We start from the raw sequence: 19612 nt of genomic DNA on the forward strand, positions 1-19612 counted from the left end.
CAATGGAATGGTTTACAACAAAACATATCCATGTGTTAGAATGGCCCAGTCAAAGTCCAGATCTAAATCCAATCGATAATCTGTGGCAAGATCTGAAAACTGCTGTTCACAAACGCTGTCCATCTAATCTGACTGAGCAGGAGCTGTTTCTGCAAAGAAGAATGGGTAAGGATTTCAGTCTCTAGATGTGCAAAGCTGGTAGAGACATACTCTAAAAGTGGCAGCTGTAATTGCAGCAAAATGTGGTTCTACAAAGTATTGACTGAGGGGGCTGAATAATTACGCACACCCCACTTTGCAGTTATTGATTTGTAAAAAATGTTTGGAATAGTGTATGATTTTCGTTCCACTTCTCACGTGTACACCACTTTGTATTGGTCTTTCATGTGGAATTCCAATAACATTGATTCATGTTTGTGGCAGTAATGTGACAAAATGTGGAAAATGGCAAGGGGGCCGAATACTTTTGCAAGCCACTGTATGCCCATAGTGCAGTGATTAATAATGCAAAGTATTTATATGTGATAAGTGTTCATAGGGGAGGGAGAGAAGGGAGTATGGGAGGTGCGAGGAAAGGGGGTGTGTGTTCTATAATGTAAGGCAATAGGGTGGAGAGGGAGGTGTGTACTACAGTAGTAAGTAGGTAAAGGGTTGGGGGTTAAAGGGCCAAGTGAGGGTTATTGTCAGGGGCAACTGAGTGTTGTTATAACAATGAGATAGCGGAAAAAACAAGCGAGTAATTACAAGGTGCAGTGGGTCGGGAGGAACTGAGATTAAAACATGTAAAATTGAGGAACAGAAGTTGAATCAAGGCATTATAATTTGTTATAGATAGAATTTGAGACTCAACCTCATCCGATAAACTCTTCTGCTCCTCACCTATTGTTTCCATCCCATTACCCTCTAGATCAGGGGTCAGGAACCTTTTTGGCTGAGAGAGCCATAAACACCACATATTCTAAAATGTAATTCTGTGAGAGCCATACAATATGTTTCTAACTGACACAGTGCGCATGCGCAGCAGAAGGCTGTCTCTGTTGCCATGGTGATGTGCATAAAGTAGATCAGCTGGGCAGCGAAAGTGTCAAACACGTCTTCAGCTTCTCTTGGGTTTCAAGAACATCAGCAATTTCCCAAAGAGCTAGACAGGAGAAATGCTGACTAACAGCTTGTTCAATTACGGTAGCTATCTGACTTGGGGGTTGATTCACTGTGTAGGACGGATCCCCGCATTTTGGCCCAATAGGCTGTCTAGTGACAGGCAGCCTATTGGGCCAGTCAAAGTGCGGGTATCTTGTCCTACAAAGTCAATGAACTTTACAGGGTCCAGAGTGGGACAATTGGAGCAGCTGCTCGTTTTGGGGGAGTGTGAGTAAGTTAGTACTGTATGCTACTGCACTAGCGTGTCTACTTTGAAAATTTTACTTGCACTGCCACACTAAGCTGCGCTGTTTGAACAGTGTAGCTTAGTGAATCAAGCCCTACTGATTTGTCTGTGAGCCAGATGTAGCCATCAAGAGCCACATCTGGCTCCCGAGCCATAGGTTCCCTACCCCTGCTCTAGATTGTAAGCTTGCTAGGGCCAGGTAAGTACAGGTTTCCTCTGAGGCATAAAGAAATTGGGGAAACTATCCAGGAGTTGAAAGGTTAGGAATCTCAGGGTTGCTGTCAGTCCATTCAATGCTCCAGTATATACTGTTGGATGGAAGTTATAGGATTAAAGTGTTGAAATAGCTATTGAAAACTTGAGATCTTCGTACGACCTGCTTTTCACAAAGAAGCACAGGCTTACCAGCCAAGTTCTCTGTGCCACAGTCAAATGCCACAGTTCAACGTTTTGCTTTATGGAGACATTGAATTTTTCTAGAAGCTGGGAGTTGGCATCAGACATCCTGAGAAAGTCCTAAAAATCGTCCAGATTGTTCTCCCTCAGTTCTTGCACAAGTCCCATGTGTCCGCATACTGTTCCCTGTTCTGAAGTTAGAATTTTGCCCATACTCTGGTCCTCTTTTTGGCTGCATTCTTCTTCCTCTTATGTTGGTTTATGTAAAGCAAACCTTGATTCAAATCTCAGTCCCGCCTCTTCAGTAAGCAGCACCTATTCAGTAAGGAGCTCTTTGGGCAAGACTCCCTAACACTGCTACTGCCTACTTAGTGCGCTCCAATGGCTGCCTCAGCCTCGCAAGCGCTTTGAGTCCGACAGGAGAAAGGCGCTATACAATTACTAGAATTATTATTAAAGCCACATCACAAATAAATTATAGTAACTCTCCTTTCCCTGTATACCATGGCATCTTGCTTGAGTATACTCTACAAAGACAAACTGGAGAATTGTTCATATGCTTCCTTTAAAATGACAAAAATGAGCCAATCAAAAAGGAGATGAGTTTAGGATGAAACAATTTCATCTAAGGTCAATCATATGTTTTTACTTTTGCAATGCGAATTCCATTTGACAGTTTCACCCTGAGAAATCTAATGGATTGTGATATTGAAGTTCAAATGAACCACTGTATGGTATTCATTTTGATAACAGCATCCTCATGCATGTATTTTGCAAAAAGTCATAAAACTGGCCACACATGCATATATACAAGTCCTAATATCAGTCACTTAAGTATTTAGGATTATTTTATGATGAGTTCATCTTTGGCCAATTTGCGTAAACAAAAATGTTTTTTTTTCTTGTTCAAATATCTTGAGCAGAAACCGTAAACCCAAAGCAACACACAATATGGTACAACATACCATACCTAGATAATTAGTTGTAAAATTTTACAGTAAACAGATGTTTGAATGAGACTATCAGCAGAAAGAAGCTGCCGAAGCTAAACTCTTTATACCAATTACTTTACAAAGCTGACAACAAAATGTAGACTTTACTGAAAACAATAGAACAAGGAAGGTTACAACTTTTTTTATTATTATTAATCAAAGTTTTTGCAATGGCTTTTTGTGTTTACAGTTTCTATACTGAAAAACCCAGACAACCAATAGCAACACTTATAAGATGTTCTGTTATAATTTTGTTACACTTTTATCTTATTTTTGTTACAATACATATGCCACAAGGAATCTGGGCTGGATTATTATTTAGGGGCAGTGCTATTTCTGATCAGCAGAAGAGAGGTAGTACTTTAAGGTCTCTCTCACATTGGGCCTGTGGCTCTGCTGGGGTTGGTACCAGCAAAATTGCTGTGCAGTAACCATAGCAAGGCGCACATTACCCTGGTAACAGGTGTTGGATTAATAGCAGAGCCGGGACAAGGTCCTCCAGCACCCAAGGCTGAGACACCAAAGTGCGTCCCTCCATCCCTGCCACCCCAGCCGTCACACACTGATTGCTATTAGACTAAGAGGCGCCCCAGGGCCCCCAACACCCTAATCTCTAGTTATCTGGCTTGCAGTCTCTGCCATGTATCCCCTTTTCTTATTTATCTCTGCTTCAAACACAATACGGGAATGATAGTTGAGTTGTGAGCCCCCTCGTACACTGCGCCCTGAGGCTAGAGCCACTCTCGCCTCGGCCCAGCCCTGATTAATAGCATTGCACGCACTGCTCCCCTGATGTTAGTAATGGTAAAATTGTTGTGTGTTCTATGCACACAACAAATTTACTGGTCCATTGTGGTTCATGCACTATGTACATTTGTGATAGTACAATGCTGTAGCACATGTGAACGCATTGCACATATTCTTATATAAGCATACCCATTTGCATCATAAAGAGTTCCAATTTCCTCATTTACTGGATGTTTCTGAAAAATGCGGAAAACTGCATATGCATCATACAAAGTAAACATGTTATAGAATAATACATGTAACAGGATACACATTACATGTTGTGATAAATGTATATATAACATAAGTGCAGAACATTGTACTTATCTTGGACAAGGCCAAAATGTGGTGGAGCTCCAGTAGCAGATATTTTGGAGCTGGCAGCAGAGCAAAGGACAGGACCAAGAGCAGGGCCGGCCTTAGGTTTCACAGCGCCCTGAGCGAAACCTGATTTTTGTGCCCCCCTTCATCCTCTTCCCGTGTGCGCGCGCGCACACACACACACACACACACACACACACGCCCATATGCAATTCACTTTTTCTCCTGAGATATCTCCTAGGACAGTGGTTCCCAACCTTTTTGACGTTGTGACACATCACGCCAAATGCTCAGATCTCCATGACACATCACATATGTCTATCAGAAAAATACTAATAATAACCACGAATGGATGGAAAGAGTCCATTATCCTGAATACACTTAAAAATGAAGACTAGAATCTTTCAGAAATATTAATAAAAACAATCAGTGGGACAGTTAGCCCCCCCCCCCCATTTAGAATGATAGCACAGCACCGACAATTTGCACCACGCATTATAGTTGCAGTGCCCCCCCCCCAAAAAAAATGCCCTCAGACTCAGTATAGGTAGGTAGCCAGGTATAGGTGCCCCCAGTATAGGATCTCATGTGTAGGTGCCCTCAACATAGGTTGACAAGCATAGGTGCCCCCAATATAGGAAGTCAGTTGAAGGTCTCCATAACGTCCCCATAGGTAGCCAGGTGTAGGTGCCTCCAGTATAGGTAGCCAGGTGTAGATGCCTCCAGTATAGGTAGCCAGGTGTAGGTGCCTCCAGTATAGGTAGCCAGGTGTAGGTGCCTCCAGTATAGGTAGCCAGGTGTTGGTGCCCTCAGTAAAGGAAATCAGGTGTAGGTTACCTCAGTATAGGCAACCAGCTATAGGCGCCCCCTTGGAAGCCGGCGCCCTGAGCGACCGCTCCAGTCGCTCAGGTCAAAGGCCGGCTATGACCAAGAGGATGCTGAGGGACCTCACACACTATGGGGCTGGAAGAAGCTGCAGGTTAGTAAAAAACTCCAATTTATTGAGCAAGTTCAGGTGCGATTTAAATGTATCACAGATGGTGGAATCTTTAATGATGGCAAGGTGAATCACTTTGGAGCAGCACCTGGTTTGCCAGAGTTCTCTGAGCAGGAGGTTGTGGTTATATACCAATATACAACAATATATAGATAGTTTATATAGATACTGTATAAGAAGTGTTTCTGATCCTGAAACCAGGGCATCCTGAAAAATGTATTACTACAGTAAATCATGATGGTTTTTCTTTCAAGGGAACCTAAAATGACATGAAGATCACCAGTTATCAACTTACCTGGGGCTTCTTCCAGGCGTACCTATAAAACGGTGGCGCTAATTCCTATTCCCCCCTCCAGGCCGCCATGGATAGAGGGGGAAAGATTTAATTTGGCTTCCAGCTACTGCTTGCGGCCAAATCACAGTTTTTGTAGCAATTTGTGCTCCGTCTTTTGATGGTGCCCAAATTAGTCACCAAGTGCTGCTATAGCCGTAATTCCTGTTACAGCCTATCGTGGCGCTGGCTGTGCCCAAATCTCGTGCGTGGTTTATACAGCACTCGTCTTCCAGCTCCTTGTGGTCATCCTGGTCCCTCAATGTCTTTCCACTCTTCTCCCTTCAGGGCTGTGTCTGTCCAAATTCTGGGTGACTCAGCCAATTTTGGGCCTCCGAGCATGCACAGCCCTGTGCCACAAGCCTCAGTCAGGCTCCCATGGCAGGAAACAGTCTGCGCATGCACAGTTGCAGTTTTTTGGACACCCTGGCATGGGAGTGTGATCATATGCGCCCATCTGGAAAGATGATTACGACCAATTTCCATTCTGCACTTGGTGGCACCAATTTTCATTCAATTATTATAATAATCGAATTGGATAGTCGATCGGGCCGCCAAGTCGTCTGATGTATGGCCACCTTTAGCTACTCAAACAACCAATCTTCCTCACAGCAAAGTCTGCTGTCAGTCTAGCTTTAAAGGGAATCCAAGGAGCGAAGGATATGGAGGCTGCCATATTTATTTCCTTGTAAATAATACCAGTTGCCTGGCAGGCCTCTTGATCCTGTGTTTCTAATATTTTTAGCCATAGACCCTGAACAAGCATGCAGATCAGGTACTCTGACTTAGCTGGCTCAGGTTTTACTCGATTATACATATGCTTGTTACAGGGTTTTGACTCAAGACACTGCTAGGAGCCCGCAAGGAGGATCAGGGAAACTGACCTACATCACTGAAGTTTCTGTAAATAGTTTTAAGCCTGCCAGCCCCTCAGAAAGCCCCCCAAAAGAGGTCCCCGTTAGCCTACAGACATGCTGTTTATTTGAGACTTCCGGTTGCCTGAATTCTGGATAACAGGGACTTTGCTGTAGAATATAAACCCAATCGTCACCTGACCTACGTCAAGTGATAATCAGTTCCTCCCCACTGGCAGGGTATTTATTTTTGATATTTTAATATTGTGTAATAAAAAATGCAAACACGTCGATTGCAGCGCAGGAGACTTGGACGTCACCATAGACCATAATAGGAATTATGGCTATAGCAGTGCACACTGAGTAACTTTTGTCCCGTCAGAAGACAGAGCTGAAGTTACTTTTAAAACACTATAATTCGGCCACCAGCAATAGCTGGCAGCTAAATTACATCATTCCCCACCATCCACGTGGACCTGGAGGGGGAATAGTAATTAAAGCCATTGGGACTGGTGCAGGAGCAGAGTGAGCTGTATATCGGCTGTATCCTGCGCCCAAGTCTCCTGGGGAGATTTCATTCATACGCTAAAAAATTGACAGGCAGAGGCAGGCCAGGCTGCTCCGAATCTCCGCTGGCCGGCCCAGTCTCTTTCTTCTGTCATCCCCAGTCATGCTGTACTGCCCATTTATCATGAGAGTATTTCAGAATATTGGTTAATTTATGTTTATTATAAAGAAGTTTATTTTAGTGTTAATTTGACGATGTCTGCAGACAGTTTCTTCCAATTCTTTGCTATGGTCATGGTGGCTGTGAAGACCAGGGAGACAAGTTTATTTTGAGATTTGCCAAGGAGCTCCTACTTTCTCTCGGAGAAATGTTTGCTGGGGTTTTGGGGTATAGTAAACTGCTAGAAGATAGAAATCTGTAGTTTTGCTCCAGTATCTGTTGAGATGCAGGCAGGTCCAACTAAAGCCTTTTTGTTTTTATGTGACCATTTTTTCTTCATATATTCTAAAAGGAAAGAGGTGTGTTTTGTTTGATTTTTTTAGTAAGTTATATCCATGAGAAATGCATTTGTATTGTTGTATGCCAGCATTTATTAAATGAGCCATAAAGCAAAAAACAACCATACAAGCTGCCTGAAATACACATCTTGGACAAAGAATGTAACACTCAAAACACTTTATACATATTACTCTTCTTTATTAAGCATGTTGTATCTTTTAAGGTAAAGTGGATAGCGTAGTAGCTTGTGCCCATCATGAATTCTCTTATGCACAGTGGCGGAATAACAGATATATATATTTAAATAGTAGCATAATTATGACACCTGTTTTGTACAAGTTTTCCCTTACTCTCCATGCATGTGGTCATGCTCCCTGCTGACACAGACTGCCCAGCAATGTGTCACACAATTTCCACAGAGAAATCTAATGTATGTTGTGCTATAAGTCTTTCCACACAGACATAGATACAATATTAAAATGAACCAACCATGTCCTTACATTCTTTAAAGCACAGACTAAGATCACAACAGAATCAACAAATGAAATTATTCTTTGGTATTGCCATACAATCAAGTATTCCTGTCACTCACCCTACTTTTTTTTAAGCAACTACCAGAAACTGATGCAAGCATGTTTAATGTGGACCCCAGAAGCTCTTATAATGAATGTCTACCTTTAGTAAATAACATTGCTGTGACATTCATCAGTGGTACACAAGTCATTTTGCAATTTCATGTTATTAAGAAAAAATATCTTTTTGTCCCAGTTTTCAGGCTTCTGTGCATGTCTTAAAGCGCATGGATATTTAAAAAAATCATTTTATTTGCCATAAGTGCAATCTGTACTTTTTGGTGTTGTGTACAGTACAGGTTGCCTATTAATGCCTCAGGAACTTTCTGCCTCCTTCATGTGCGATTAGCTATTAAGTGCTAAATGTACTGAGGAAATTGCTTTTTAATCAACAAGGGTGAAGTATCACTTTAAACTTCAGGCCTCTTTTACATTATACACCAAAGAACTGATATGCTTTAACTTTCCATAGCAGTGCATTGTGAAAAAGCTTTCAGTTAAAATGCATACATTGTGAACTGAGCCATAGGAAAATATGGACATTACTTTAAAATCAGTTGTCCTTTCAGTTCTAACTGAAAACAACTGATATAGTGTAAAAGGATTCTTATAAATACATTATACATACCTGAGGCTTCCTCCAGCCCCCTCCAGGCCGATTGCTCCCTCACCACCCTCCTGCACCACCTGGATCCTCTGCAATTAGTCTACAAATTCCTTCAGTCAGGAGAGTACTGTACATGCGTGGTCTGACTGCGCACGCACTCCCATCATGCTCTCATTGCCGGGAGTGTTCTGCATAGGTGCAGAACACTCCCGGGGACAGGAGCACGATGGGGGTAGCGCACAGCCGAACTGCACATGCTCTGACTGTCCATGACTGAAGGACTTTATGGGTCGAATTGCTGAGGATTCAGGCAACGCAGGACGACACTGAGTAAGCGATCAGCCTGGAGGGGGCTGGAGGAAGCCCCAGGTATGTATAATTTTTATTATATCGCCCATCACAGGTACACTTTAAATAGGGGTAAGATAGAGGTACAAACTTTAGGTAATTCAGGCATAAACTGTTTTCTGTGCAAGCATATTGTTCATAACTAAGATACAGCCAGTGAAACGTATCGGGAAGCTAAGCACAAATTCTGTATGCTTATTACAGTATCTTGGGGCTCAGAGCTCTCCCAGGGCCCTTACAAAACAGCAATAAAACTACCAATTGGTCCTTGCAGAAATACATTGTCCCTGGCAATTTACTATATTGATAACACTGGCACCTGGACAGCATAACAAATATTTAAACTTTTTGTTGTTTGGATTAATGGCAAACCCTGATTATTTTATGTGGCTTAACCTCCTTAGCGGTAACCCCGTGCTGGACACGGGGTAAGCCACTCAGGAGGATTTCTCAGACCCCGCTGGGCCGATCTGCATAATTTTTTTTTATACACGCAGCTAGCACTTTGCTAGCTGCGTGTTACTTACGATCGCTGCCGCCCCACGCTGATTCGCCGCATCAGAGGGTCCCCCCCCCCCCCCCCCCAAGACCCGTGCGCTGCCTGGCCAATCAGTGCCAGGCAGCGCTGAGGGGTGGATCGGGACTCCCTCTGACGTCCAGACGTCGGTGACGTCATCGCGCGCGTCGCCATGGCAACAGGGGAAGCCCTCATGGAAATCCCGTTCAGAACGGAATTTCCGGATGGGCATACGCGCTGGCGGCGATCGGCGCGTACTGGGGGGACGCCGCAGGGAGGGGGAAGCATGTAGCTAGCGCTAGGCTAGCTACATGCTAAGGTAAAAAAAGTGAAAAAACCCTCCCGCGGCCTTGCAGCCGCATTTATCATGCCGCCAGGGAGGTTAATAGCATTGGCATGTCACAAAAATTGGTAGATAGTGGCATAAATGGTTTGAGGCCAGTCACTGGATTTGTCCAGGGCACTGAGAATACAGTGGGGCAGATTTAACAAAAGCAGTGCAAGGAAAAGTACAGAAAACCTGTTTCAGAGGCGGAGCAGGTCCTCACAGAAACTAACTCTTGTTTAGGCATCTGCTCCACTTTTGCACCAGTTTTGATAAACCAGTTCCAAAGCCTCTTGCCCTATTAAAAGGTGAGAATTTTTGGACAGTCTAATAAGTAATCCAAACCAATAAGAGCAATCTACTCTTACTGCCAGTTAAATTCTACAGATTGAAATGGAACAATCAGGTTTGTACAACACTGATTTATGACGTTTAATGCATTCTTTTTTTTTTTACATATGTGCATTTTTTTTGCAAACATGCAATAAATGTTTCACCACCTGATCTATTCTCAACATATGCTATATACCTAAAAAAAATGGTCGTGCAGGTGCACAATACTTTCTGCACCTTGTGGGACAGAGCTACAGGATCTGCTTTTTTTAAGAGTTAGAGCACACAAGAAGTTAATGTTTTTGCCGCATTTAAATCGTGCCTACATTGCATTGTGGTCTTTCCACCATGGTACAAATGCAATATTGAATATGTGGTGCACGCCTACTGCAGTATGCGTGAACAAACCCTTTTGACACTTCATCCAGATAGGCTTAATTCACTAAGACCAGCTTGGCAAAAATGTCCTGTGAGGCAGTAAAAACATTTTTGGGGAGTATTCACTAATGTGGTGATGGATGTGGTAAATTATCAAACAACTTTATGAAATTCACAAAGATTTTTTGAACTCATGGCATGTCATTCAATATTTTGATGAATCATAGACATAGAACATTTATATTGTGCTTTTCTCCTGGCAGACTAAGCCCTTCAGCGTTACAGCCACAGGCGACCAGGATCATTAGGGAGACTTGTCCAAAGACTCTTTACGGTTTTACAAACTGGGTTAAACCAGGATCCAAATCTGGTCAGAGTGCGCTTATCCTACATCAACAACCTTACCAGTACGCCATCAGTATATAATTTGGCATTTTAAAAACTTATGCTGAATATGATGGACTAATGCAGTGCATGGAAAATGGAAGCCAAATCTGGTACAAAAAGCATTTTTTATTGTACTGACAAGTGCAGAGCAGGTCCAAGCTGCATAAAATTAATATAAAATTTGTATCAGCTGAAAACCATTGGCATCTTAGTAACTTTTTTATTACTACACAGTAATATTGAAGATTTGTGTTTTTGGAACATGTGAAATTAGGGAAAAAAGGTTTTCATTAACTTTCTAAGTTTCCTGAATAATTTAATAAACGTTGCTCTTTTCTTTACACTCTGTTTCCCCTTCTCTCAACACCTTTCTGTAACCTTCCGAATGGCTGATTGTTAACTTTCAGACAGCTCCAGGCTGTAGATAAAATAACATACATCTTACTCATTTTACTGCGATGTGAATGTAAACTGACATTTAAGAGATATTTACCTCACAAGTTTGATAATTGACCTCACTAGTCTGCAATTTTTGTTCTCCATGCAGTAAAGGCCTTTGTGAATTGACATTTGACAAAATGTAAAATCAGTTGTTTTCTACTTTACCTCATGTGGTAATGCTTAGGCCTCTTTCACATTACACAACGTGTGCAGAAGCCGTTCTCCTGCACGCGTTGATAGCCTGCGGCGTGTCGTTGGGAATCTGAGGTGCAACGCTGAGTAGCGGCAGTAATAACTAATTAACCCAACGGGGAAACGCCGATTCCCGATGTTAAAATGCTCCCGCAATCGTCGTACAGCAACGCATCGAAACGCAGCGTCGGGTGTGAAAGGTAAAATGAAAGTCTATGGACTTTCATTTTACCTTGGTCAATGCAAAGTTTCGACTTTGCGTTGAAACGCTGAAAAAGGGCTCTAGTGTGAAAGCGCCCTCAGTGAATTGAGCCCTAAGGGCCCGTTTCCACTATCGGGAATCCGCATGCGGGCAACGCATGCGGATCCGCACAGTCAGTAGAAGTGGATGGGACTGTTTCCACTTGTGCGTTTCCCCGCACGTTTTTCTGTGCAGAAAAAATCTGCAGGGTAGGGGCCTTAGAATTCGCCTGCGTGTGGAATGCAGGCGAATCGCACACAATGTATTTAATAGGGAAATCGCATGCGTTTTCCCCATGCGTTTTTTGCCGCGATTTCGCATGCGATTTCGCATAGGTACCCATGTTAATTCACACAGGCAGTGACATGGTTAAAATCGCATACAGCCTTACCTATGCGAAATCGCATGCGAAATCGCGGCAAAAAACGCATGCGGAATCGCACCCGCATGCGATTTGCCTGCGGTGATTCGCCGGCGATTTCGTAACGCTACAGTGGAAACGGGCCCTAAATGTTTAGATTTGTCTGTAAGCTCCCAAGTGAAATGTAAATATTGACCCTACAGACACACATCAAGGTCAAGCAGAGAGTCAGGGCTGTCGACTTTCACAGTTCTTCACAGGCATAGTTGACACTGAAAAAGATGATCTATTAAAAACAGCATGAATTATACAAACAAAAGATATCTGTAAAATTCCCTTTGTGATGGAAACAGATGATTGAATTTTGGTACACTTCAGTTGCAGCAGTCAGTCACTGTGTCTACCAGTTGCTAGTGCATACATATACAAAATGGGTGTCGGGTAAATGTGGGCACCTGATTAAGCCGCTAGTAGAAAAGCATCAATACAGCTGATATTCTACTAAGGGCTTCCACCTCTTAACACTAGCTCTCCCTCTATGCTAATCCTAAAACTAGCCTTACTGTGGACCCTAGGACAACACTACCCATTGTCTTCTTCATGCTAGTTTGTGCTTCGGCTACATCCAGCACCTAAATTATATACCGGGTGCCACTGTAGATGTAATTAGTGCTGTAGTCTATGGCAGCGCCTATTTTACCAGGCACCGCAAAGCCCCAAATTACCTGCCTTGGCTGCTAGATGATGTGACTAGCTGCTTTAAAGAGACTCTGTAACAATTTTTTCAGCCTTAGTTCTTCTATCCTATAAGTTCCTATGGCTGTTCTAATCTGCTCTGGCTTACTGCAGTCTTTCCTAATTGCACTGTCTCTGTAATAAATCAATGTATCTTTCCTCTGTCGTGTCTGTCGGGCTAAGGCTTGATTGTGTGGAATGTGCAGGGCTGCTTGTGATTGGTAGAAGCGATACACACCCTCTGCAGGCCCCCTGCACACTCTGAATGACTCACACACTATGCTTAGCTGAGCCTATTACAAGATGGTTAGTTTGTTTGTAAACACTGCCTAAAACTGTTAATTACAAGCCAGGATTGCAGCAGAGAGTGGCAGAAACAGCACAGAGGGGCACAGGAGAAAATAATGAATAGAATGGTATGCTTTTTAGTGTAAGAATATTAGAGTACAGATTCTCTTTAACTAACCTCAAAATGCTGCAGGCCATTGCTACCAACAAACTTGCCTTTAGAGAGATTGTTACAGTGACACAAGATTAGGTCAGTGGAGGAATTAACAATTAATATAGAGCTTAATAACATCCCCCTTCATCACATGCATTAGGAGTGACTGGAAAGCAGGATGGTCTTACCCTAATGCTGGATACACACCATGCGTTTCCGCGTCGAATGCGTTCGTTCATAAGCATCTATTCGATTATTTACGAGCGCATTTCGATGATTTTTAGGTCGATTGCCATGTAAAGTATGGCAAATCGACTTAACGATCCATCGAAACGTGAATCGGACATGTCAGAAATAATCGAATCGATGCCTATCAACGGACACATCGAACGCGGAAACGCATGGTGTGTATCCAGCATAACATTGGGGCCTACTTGAATATAATTTACTAGAAACTCCAAATGGGACAGACTTATCAAAGCCTAACATGGAAAACTGGAGCAGAACTGGTACAAAAATAGATTAGGTTTCTAGAACAAGAATTCTGACTGGTCATTCTGAGCAATTCTCCACTTTTGCACCAGATTTGCTTCAATTCTCCTTGCACTGGCTTTCATAAATCTGTCCCTGACTGTAGAAACTGGTTTGTAGAGTACTGTAGAGACATTATGGCAACAAAATTGTTAACCTCATTTTGAAAAGTGTGAGAAATCGTACTTATTTATAGTAAATTCATAAACCACAACCACAACACTGCGGGAAAAAAAAAAAAAGTCCTTATGTGTAACAGGTGATGGCACAACATGTTTGCATATTAGCTTAATACTGGGACAAAGTATTATATATTTATCTGCATTTAGTCTGTGCTTTGTTTGGGTTTCCATACCGTAAATCTATCTAAATAAAGGTGCCCATTAATGGTACAATTTTTTTCACCAAATGCGATGTTTTGATGCAATTTTTACGATCGAATTGTATAAAAAAATGTGCCATTATGAATCGATAAGGAACAATTCTTTTGTTGAATGCTAAATAAGATAAAATCAATACAAAAGTTGGATTTTATGATCGAATTTAAAAAAAGAATAGTTTGGTAAATGTGAACAATCAAAAATTGCCTTCCGATTAGTTGCAATCGTTCAAAAGGCATTGAAAGATCACATTTAGTGAAAAATTGCACCGTTAATGGGCACCTTTATAAAGAACATGGTTGGCAGAGTTATTATTCTAAGGGCTTGTTTCCACTTGTACCACTGTGCATCTCCGCCGGGACTTGTTTTGACACAAATATGCATCCAAATCCTGATAGCCGTGCATGGGGTGGCTATGAGGATTAAAATTTTGTTCCCTACCATCCGCTTTTTTCTTGGCAAGTGAAATTTGGAGGCAGCCTATTGATTGCGATAGGCTCCATTTCCCTGTCCGAATTTGCGTATGGGGAAACACTGTGAATCTCCCCTAGTGGAAACGAACCTTTAGGGTTCATACACACATCAAATGTTGATTGGTCAAAGACTGGCTAATCAAAACTGATGTGTGTGTACACATCCTTAAACTTAGCTGTGGAGGAAAAGGAAGAGCAACAGCAGACTGTAATGACCCTGCACCAGGATTCCTTTGAACCCTTTGATTAATGCTGAATATTTCATAAACTGGAATAAAGTACCTGCATAATACTGTGTTATACTGTATGTGCAAAAAGACAGATATGTACACAATGTATATATTTACATGATACAACAACATAAAAATACCTAGTATATTACATATGTCAAATTTAAAAAGAATAAATGCATTCTGCAAGTGAAGTCTTTATACAGGGTTTTACCGCCATATCTATACTGTGCATGACGTATGTGCATGATGTTTTGCTGTACCTATCACATCTATACGTCTCTAAAATATACTTTCCTAATTAGATTGTTTTGGGGAATTTTGCAATTTCAGTTAAGATATTCTTTAGAAGGAAAGAAAATATTGCAGTTTTATGTACTCCTTTCTGTATTGTATAGGCATATTGCTGGAAAGAGGCAGTTAGAGTGCAGTAATATCGTCAGATGAGAGACAGTTTCTGTGTGACAAATGACTTGTAAATCAGAGCAGCATTTTGCATAAGAAGCATCTCTTTTATGATTGTATCCATAATAATTACTATGTATAACCAGACTTACTACAATATCATGCAATCACTGTGTATACAGGGTAACTCAAACTTGTTCTTTTATATATAGGCACAGACATATACACACTGACCAGCCACAACACTAGGTGGTGATGTTGGTAGCATGGACTCATTGCAAAAGCACCTGTTAAGAGATTGGGTAAATCGGGCAGCAAGTAAAAATAGGTAAGCCTGAAAATCTTACTTTGAAAAAGGCCATTTTTTTTTTTTCAAAAGGAAAGGTCTTGTGTGTTTTTTTCATGATGCAGTAGTTGGCACCTACCAACAATGGTCCAAGAAAGGACATCTGGCAACAGAACCATGCAGGGGGATGAAGGTTAGCCTGTCTGGTATGGGAGCCGGGGGGGGGGGGGGGGGGGAGGGGAGTCCTGTACATTGCTATTCAGCATATTCAGCACAGCAGAGGCATATACATTACCTGCTTCTGTCGCATGTGTCTCCCCTATGCAATTGCTGGTTTGGTTTTCAAGTGTCCTGCAGCCAGCCATTCACCATGCGGCTTCAGTCCTCGCATGGTGACTGGCTGGCTTCATGCAGTGCACAGCAATTGAAAACTAACGAAGGAGTGGAGGAGACATCTGCCCCGGGAGCAGGTAATGTATACGTTTCTGCTGCACTGAATGCTCTGCATAGGACTGCCTACCGGGCCCCTTCCAGTTTCCTCCCTTCCTCTGGGGGGAGATAGTTACACCAGTGTGGCAGGACATACAGTGCATCACAGCCTGCTGCATATGGGACTGTGTAACTGAGTAGTCAGTGCCCAAAGTTGACCCTTGTCTCCCGCCAAAAAATGCCTACAATGGGCATGAGTATCTCAGAACTAGACCACGGTGCAGGGGGAAGAAGATGGTCTGCTTAACTGCATATTATTTGGTCTCCAAATTCGCCAAATGTCAGTATAGCCAAATACAGTATGTGCAAAAAAAGAAGAAGGATCTGCTGAGGACATCTTGGTGCCATGTAACACAGGACATAAGGTTTTCTGAGATTTTGTAGCTTATGCCTCAATGGTTCAGAGCCGTTTTGTTGTCACAAGGGTGGGAAGCAATACTAGGCAGGTGCTGTCAATGTTCTGGGTGTTCAGAGTGTACATGCAAGATATGTTATATCCATTCCATTGACCTGCCAAATTGAAAACTAAAGTGATTCCAGTTCATTGTAAAAACAAAACAGAAAACTTCTCACGATAAATATATATATATCTATATGCATATCTATATATATATGGTGCCTATAACTATGCTTAACCACAGCAGTGCTCCGCAGACCGGCATGTGTCATGCAGCAGCGCAGTGCAGTACTGAAAGGGTGTATGCAGGATCACTGCCTGAATCCTTCAGATGTACATGAGCTACATTTACCTACTTAAAATAACTTTTGTATAAAGCTAAACTCCAGGCAAACATCCAAATACATGAGGTAAATTAAATCCATATATATGTGACTTGCCTTACTGCCCAGTTAAATTATAACGGTAACCCTGCTTGGTGAACTCACTTTTCTTTCCTGAATTCTGAAAATGCAGTGTGGTCAAGTAACTTGGCCACAGGCAACCCTAACAAGGGTTTCACGATCATGCTGCAGTTATTAATCAGTTCATCCTCTTCTTTCCTATCAGCAAGCTCCCATTGTGTGATTGGCAGGAATAGGCCGCACAGTGGAGCTTGGCTGGCCTTCCTTATCCCACTGAGTCTTGCAACACAGGAGAATAAAGGACATTACTAATAAAGAATAATTTAGGTACATATACCAGCAGTATTTAAAATAAATTTAATATTTGAATACCTACATATAAAAATTATTTTTATTCTTCTGTTGGCCTGGACTTAAGATTTAACATGGAAACTGAGCCTGTTTTAGCTACACTACCATTCCATAATAGGGCTTTTTTGTCATAGTTTGGTCCTTTCCAAAGCCATATATTAGCAATTATTTCACTTCCTATTCGTAAATCTAAACTGAAGCACATAAACCAGCTTGTGCATGTTTTGCATTGATAGAATGATTATTAAGGCCAACCAAGTGCATATTCAAAGCTATTTTGTTCATGTTTTTCTAGATGTGCCCAAAAAGTACAGCACAGATGTCGCTAATAATCTTTGGGGAATGGATATCTATGAACAGCATAAACGTCATCCTCCCTGTGCATTCTTCTGTCCCTCCACATTAAAATAGACCTTTTACATAGCATATTTACAACACAGTACATCATGATTTGAACGGCAAGCAGGTCAACTACATGCATAACTGAGACTGGACTAGCAATTTCAGTTTCTTCCTTAACCTGCCTGTTGGGATAGACCAACTGCTCAGGCCAGCTTGTAGTCCCAGTCCGGGATGAAATACATTGTAACTATATAAAAAAAGTCCTGAATAATTGGCAGTGATATTAAAATATTAATTTAAAAAAGTCAGCTATGATTGTTTTTCAGTCAAAATTAAAAATGTGTATAAAAACAAACAAACAAGAAATCTTTTTTAAACTATCCCATCTTTTTCTTAAGTCCCTGGCAATAAAAGTCCATGTCATTGCTGGCCGAAGTATCATACTAGTGTTTCAGGTAGTGTATCTGGATTGTCAGCTGACAGAAGTTCCCATATCTGCCATCTTTCTCGTTGCCACTCCTGCCATTCAGGATCGGACAAGTTTTTACTGTTTTGGTTGTTGGCGGGATTCTTTAGTGAAGTCTGTCTACTCTGAGCAGACTGTTCAGCAGTGGTTGAAGTCCTTCCTAAGGATGCCCCAACAACTGGTTCAGAACTTGGTAACCTCCACACAGCTTGTTCTGGTGAAAACACAGGGGATCGTATAGGCTGTGCGACAGCTTGTTTTACTGAACCAGGATAGGGTGGAGGGAGCCGTGCTTCATTTCTGTTGAAATCAGTATGACGTAAATTTAAAGGAGGGGGTCTGTTTGTTATTTTTACATTGTCCTCTGTAATATCTTCTGAACTGTTTGAAGAAAAGTGTTGCTCACGCCTCGTCTTCTGTTCAAGGCTCCTTTTTGCAGGTTCTGTCTGAGGAGTACTGCATATACGCGACACGGAATTGTGAGGCCTACACTCTGAAATGGCAGTTGTTGTATGTATCCTTCGCATGTTCGGCTTGCCATTGTCCACTTCATCTGAAGAATTTTTACATGAAGGCCAGTTCTGTGCTAGATTACCTTGGGAAAGGGAAAATGGTCCTTGATGCAAAGAACTGCTTTCAAAGATATTCCCGTAGGAACCTGTCAAGGAAATGAAACAAGTTTAGAAGAAAGTAAAGTTAAAATTTCAACCAAATGAAGATATTGTTGTAAGGCACTGCCCATTAATAAGCAGCCAACAATTTTTTTTTCTGTTCTATGAATTACGAATAAAAAAAAAAAAAAAAGTTAAAAAAAAGGTTTCAAAATAAAGAAATACCCGACTAGTTCATAGCCACTCATTTCCTACTTGGCAGCAGGGATGGTCAATGCGATGCAAATTGCTCTCAGTTTATGCAGGATTATGCACATTTTCAATGCAAATTTATGTAGCTTGAAAATGGACCAGTTGAATTCAACCCTGACAGAATTTGATTGGTCTATTTTCTTTTTTATGGCTTCAACTGACAGAGCAATCAACAAACTCCCTTTATGCCCAAGTGATTAAAGAAACTCTGAAGTCTCTTTTTTTCCCCTTATTTTCTCATACCAGCTTGTTAAGAGTTAATGCCTAAGTAAAATCGCCGCATCCCCGTGGCAGAGGACTGATTTATAGTGGACGATTAGCCCTGCAAAGCTCCCGGGCTCGCAGGGCTTTACTTCCACAATGAGGCAGAGCTTTAGGCTGTAGCTCTGCCTCCAGTGCAGTTTCTAGGCTAAAATGCACCCAGGGCGAGGGTGTAAAAATTGCGCCCCCCCCCTAGGTTAGATAGGTAGGTGCCTCTCAGTATAGGTTAGATTAGGTAGGTGCCCCCTAGTATAGGCTAGATTAGACAGGTGCCCCCCAGAATAGGTTACATTAGGTAGCTGCCCCCCAGTATAGGTTAGATAAGGTAGCTGCCCCCCCAGTATAGGTTAGGTAGGTGCCCCCCAGTATAGGTTAGATAGGTAGCTGCCCCCCAGTATAGGTTAGATTAGGTAGCTGCCCCCCAGTGTAGGTTAGATAGGTAGCTGCCCCCCCAGTGTTGGTTATATTAGGTAGCTGCCCCCCAGTGTAGGTTAGATAGGTAGCTGCCCCCCAGTGTAGGTTAGATAGGTAGCTGCCCCCCAGCGTAGGTTAGATTAGGTAGGTGCCCCCCAGTGTAGGTTAGATAGGTAGCTGCCCCCCAGTGTAGGTTAGATTAGGTAGCTGCCCCCAGTATAGGTTAGATAGGTAGCTGCCCCCCAGCGTAGGTTAGATTAGGTAGCTGCCCCCAGTATAGGTTAGATAGGTAGCTGCCCCCCAGTGTAGGTTAGATTAGGTAGGTGCCCCCCAGTGTAGGTTAGATAGGTAGGTGCCCCCAGCGTAGGTTA

The 19612-nt window shown here is 42.2% G+C and overlaps 1 protein-coding gene and 1 long non-coding RNA gene across 10 annotated transcripts in view; one reads left to right on the plus strand and one right to left on the minus strand.

The window, feature by feature from the left end:
* The window catches only part of LOC137546205 (uncharacterized), a 40733-nt gene that overhangs the window by 9246 nt on the left and 11875 nt on the right, over positions 1-19612 (plus strand). For 2 of the 4 annotated variants that reach the window (XR_011026196.1, XR_011026199.1), the window contains exon 1: positions 15179-15296. This is a non-coding gene — a long non-coding RNA (uncharacterized lncRNA). Of the gene's footprint in view, positions 1-4814; positions 4862-15178; positions 15297-19612 lie in introns of those variants that run through there. The other 2 variants (XR_011026198.1, XR_011026197.1) reach the window with 2 other exon arrangements.
* Positions 9212-19612, minus strand: part of ARHGAP6 (Rho GTPase activating protein 6) — a 330561-nt gene continuing 320160 nt past the window's right edge. For 4 of the 6 annotated variants that reach the window (XM_068268347.1, XM_068268345.1, XM_068268344.1 and 1 more), the window contains one exon: positions 9212-18361. In XM_068268347.1, the coding sequence (XP_068124448.1) occupies positions 17676-18361 (686 nt within the window). In that variant the 3' untranslated portion in view covers positions 9212-17675. The remainder of the gene's footprint in view (positions 18362-19612) is intronic. The other 2 variants (XM_068268349.1, XM_068268348.1) reach the window with 1 other exon arrangement.

This window comes from Hyperolius riggenbachi, chromosome 2, assembly GCF_040937935.1.
Source record: "Hyperolius riggenbachi isolate aHypRig1 chromosome 2, aHypRig1.pri, whole genome shotgun sequence".
Lineage (NCBI taxonomy): Eukaryota > Metazoa > Chordata > Amphibia > Anura > Hyperoliidae > Hyperolius > Hyperolius riggenbachi.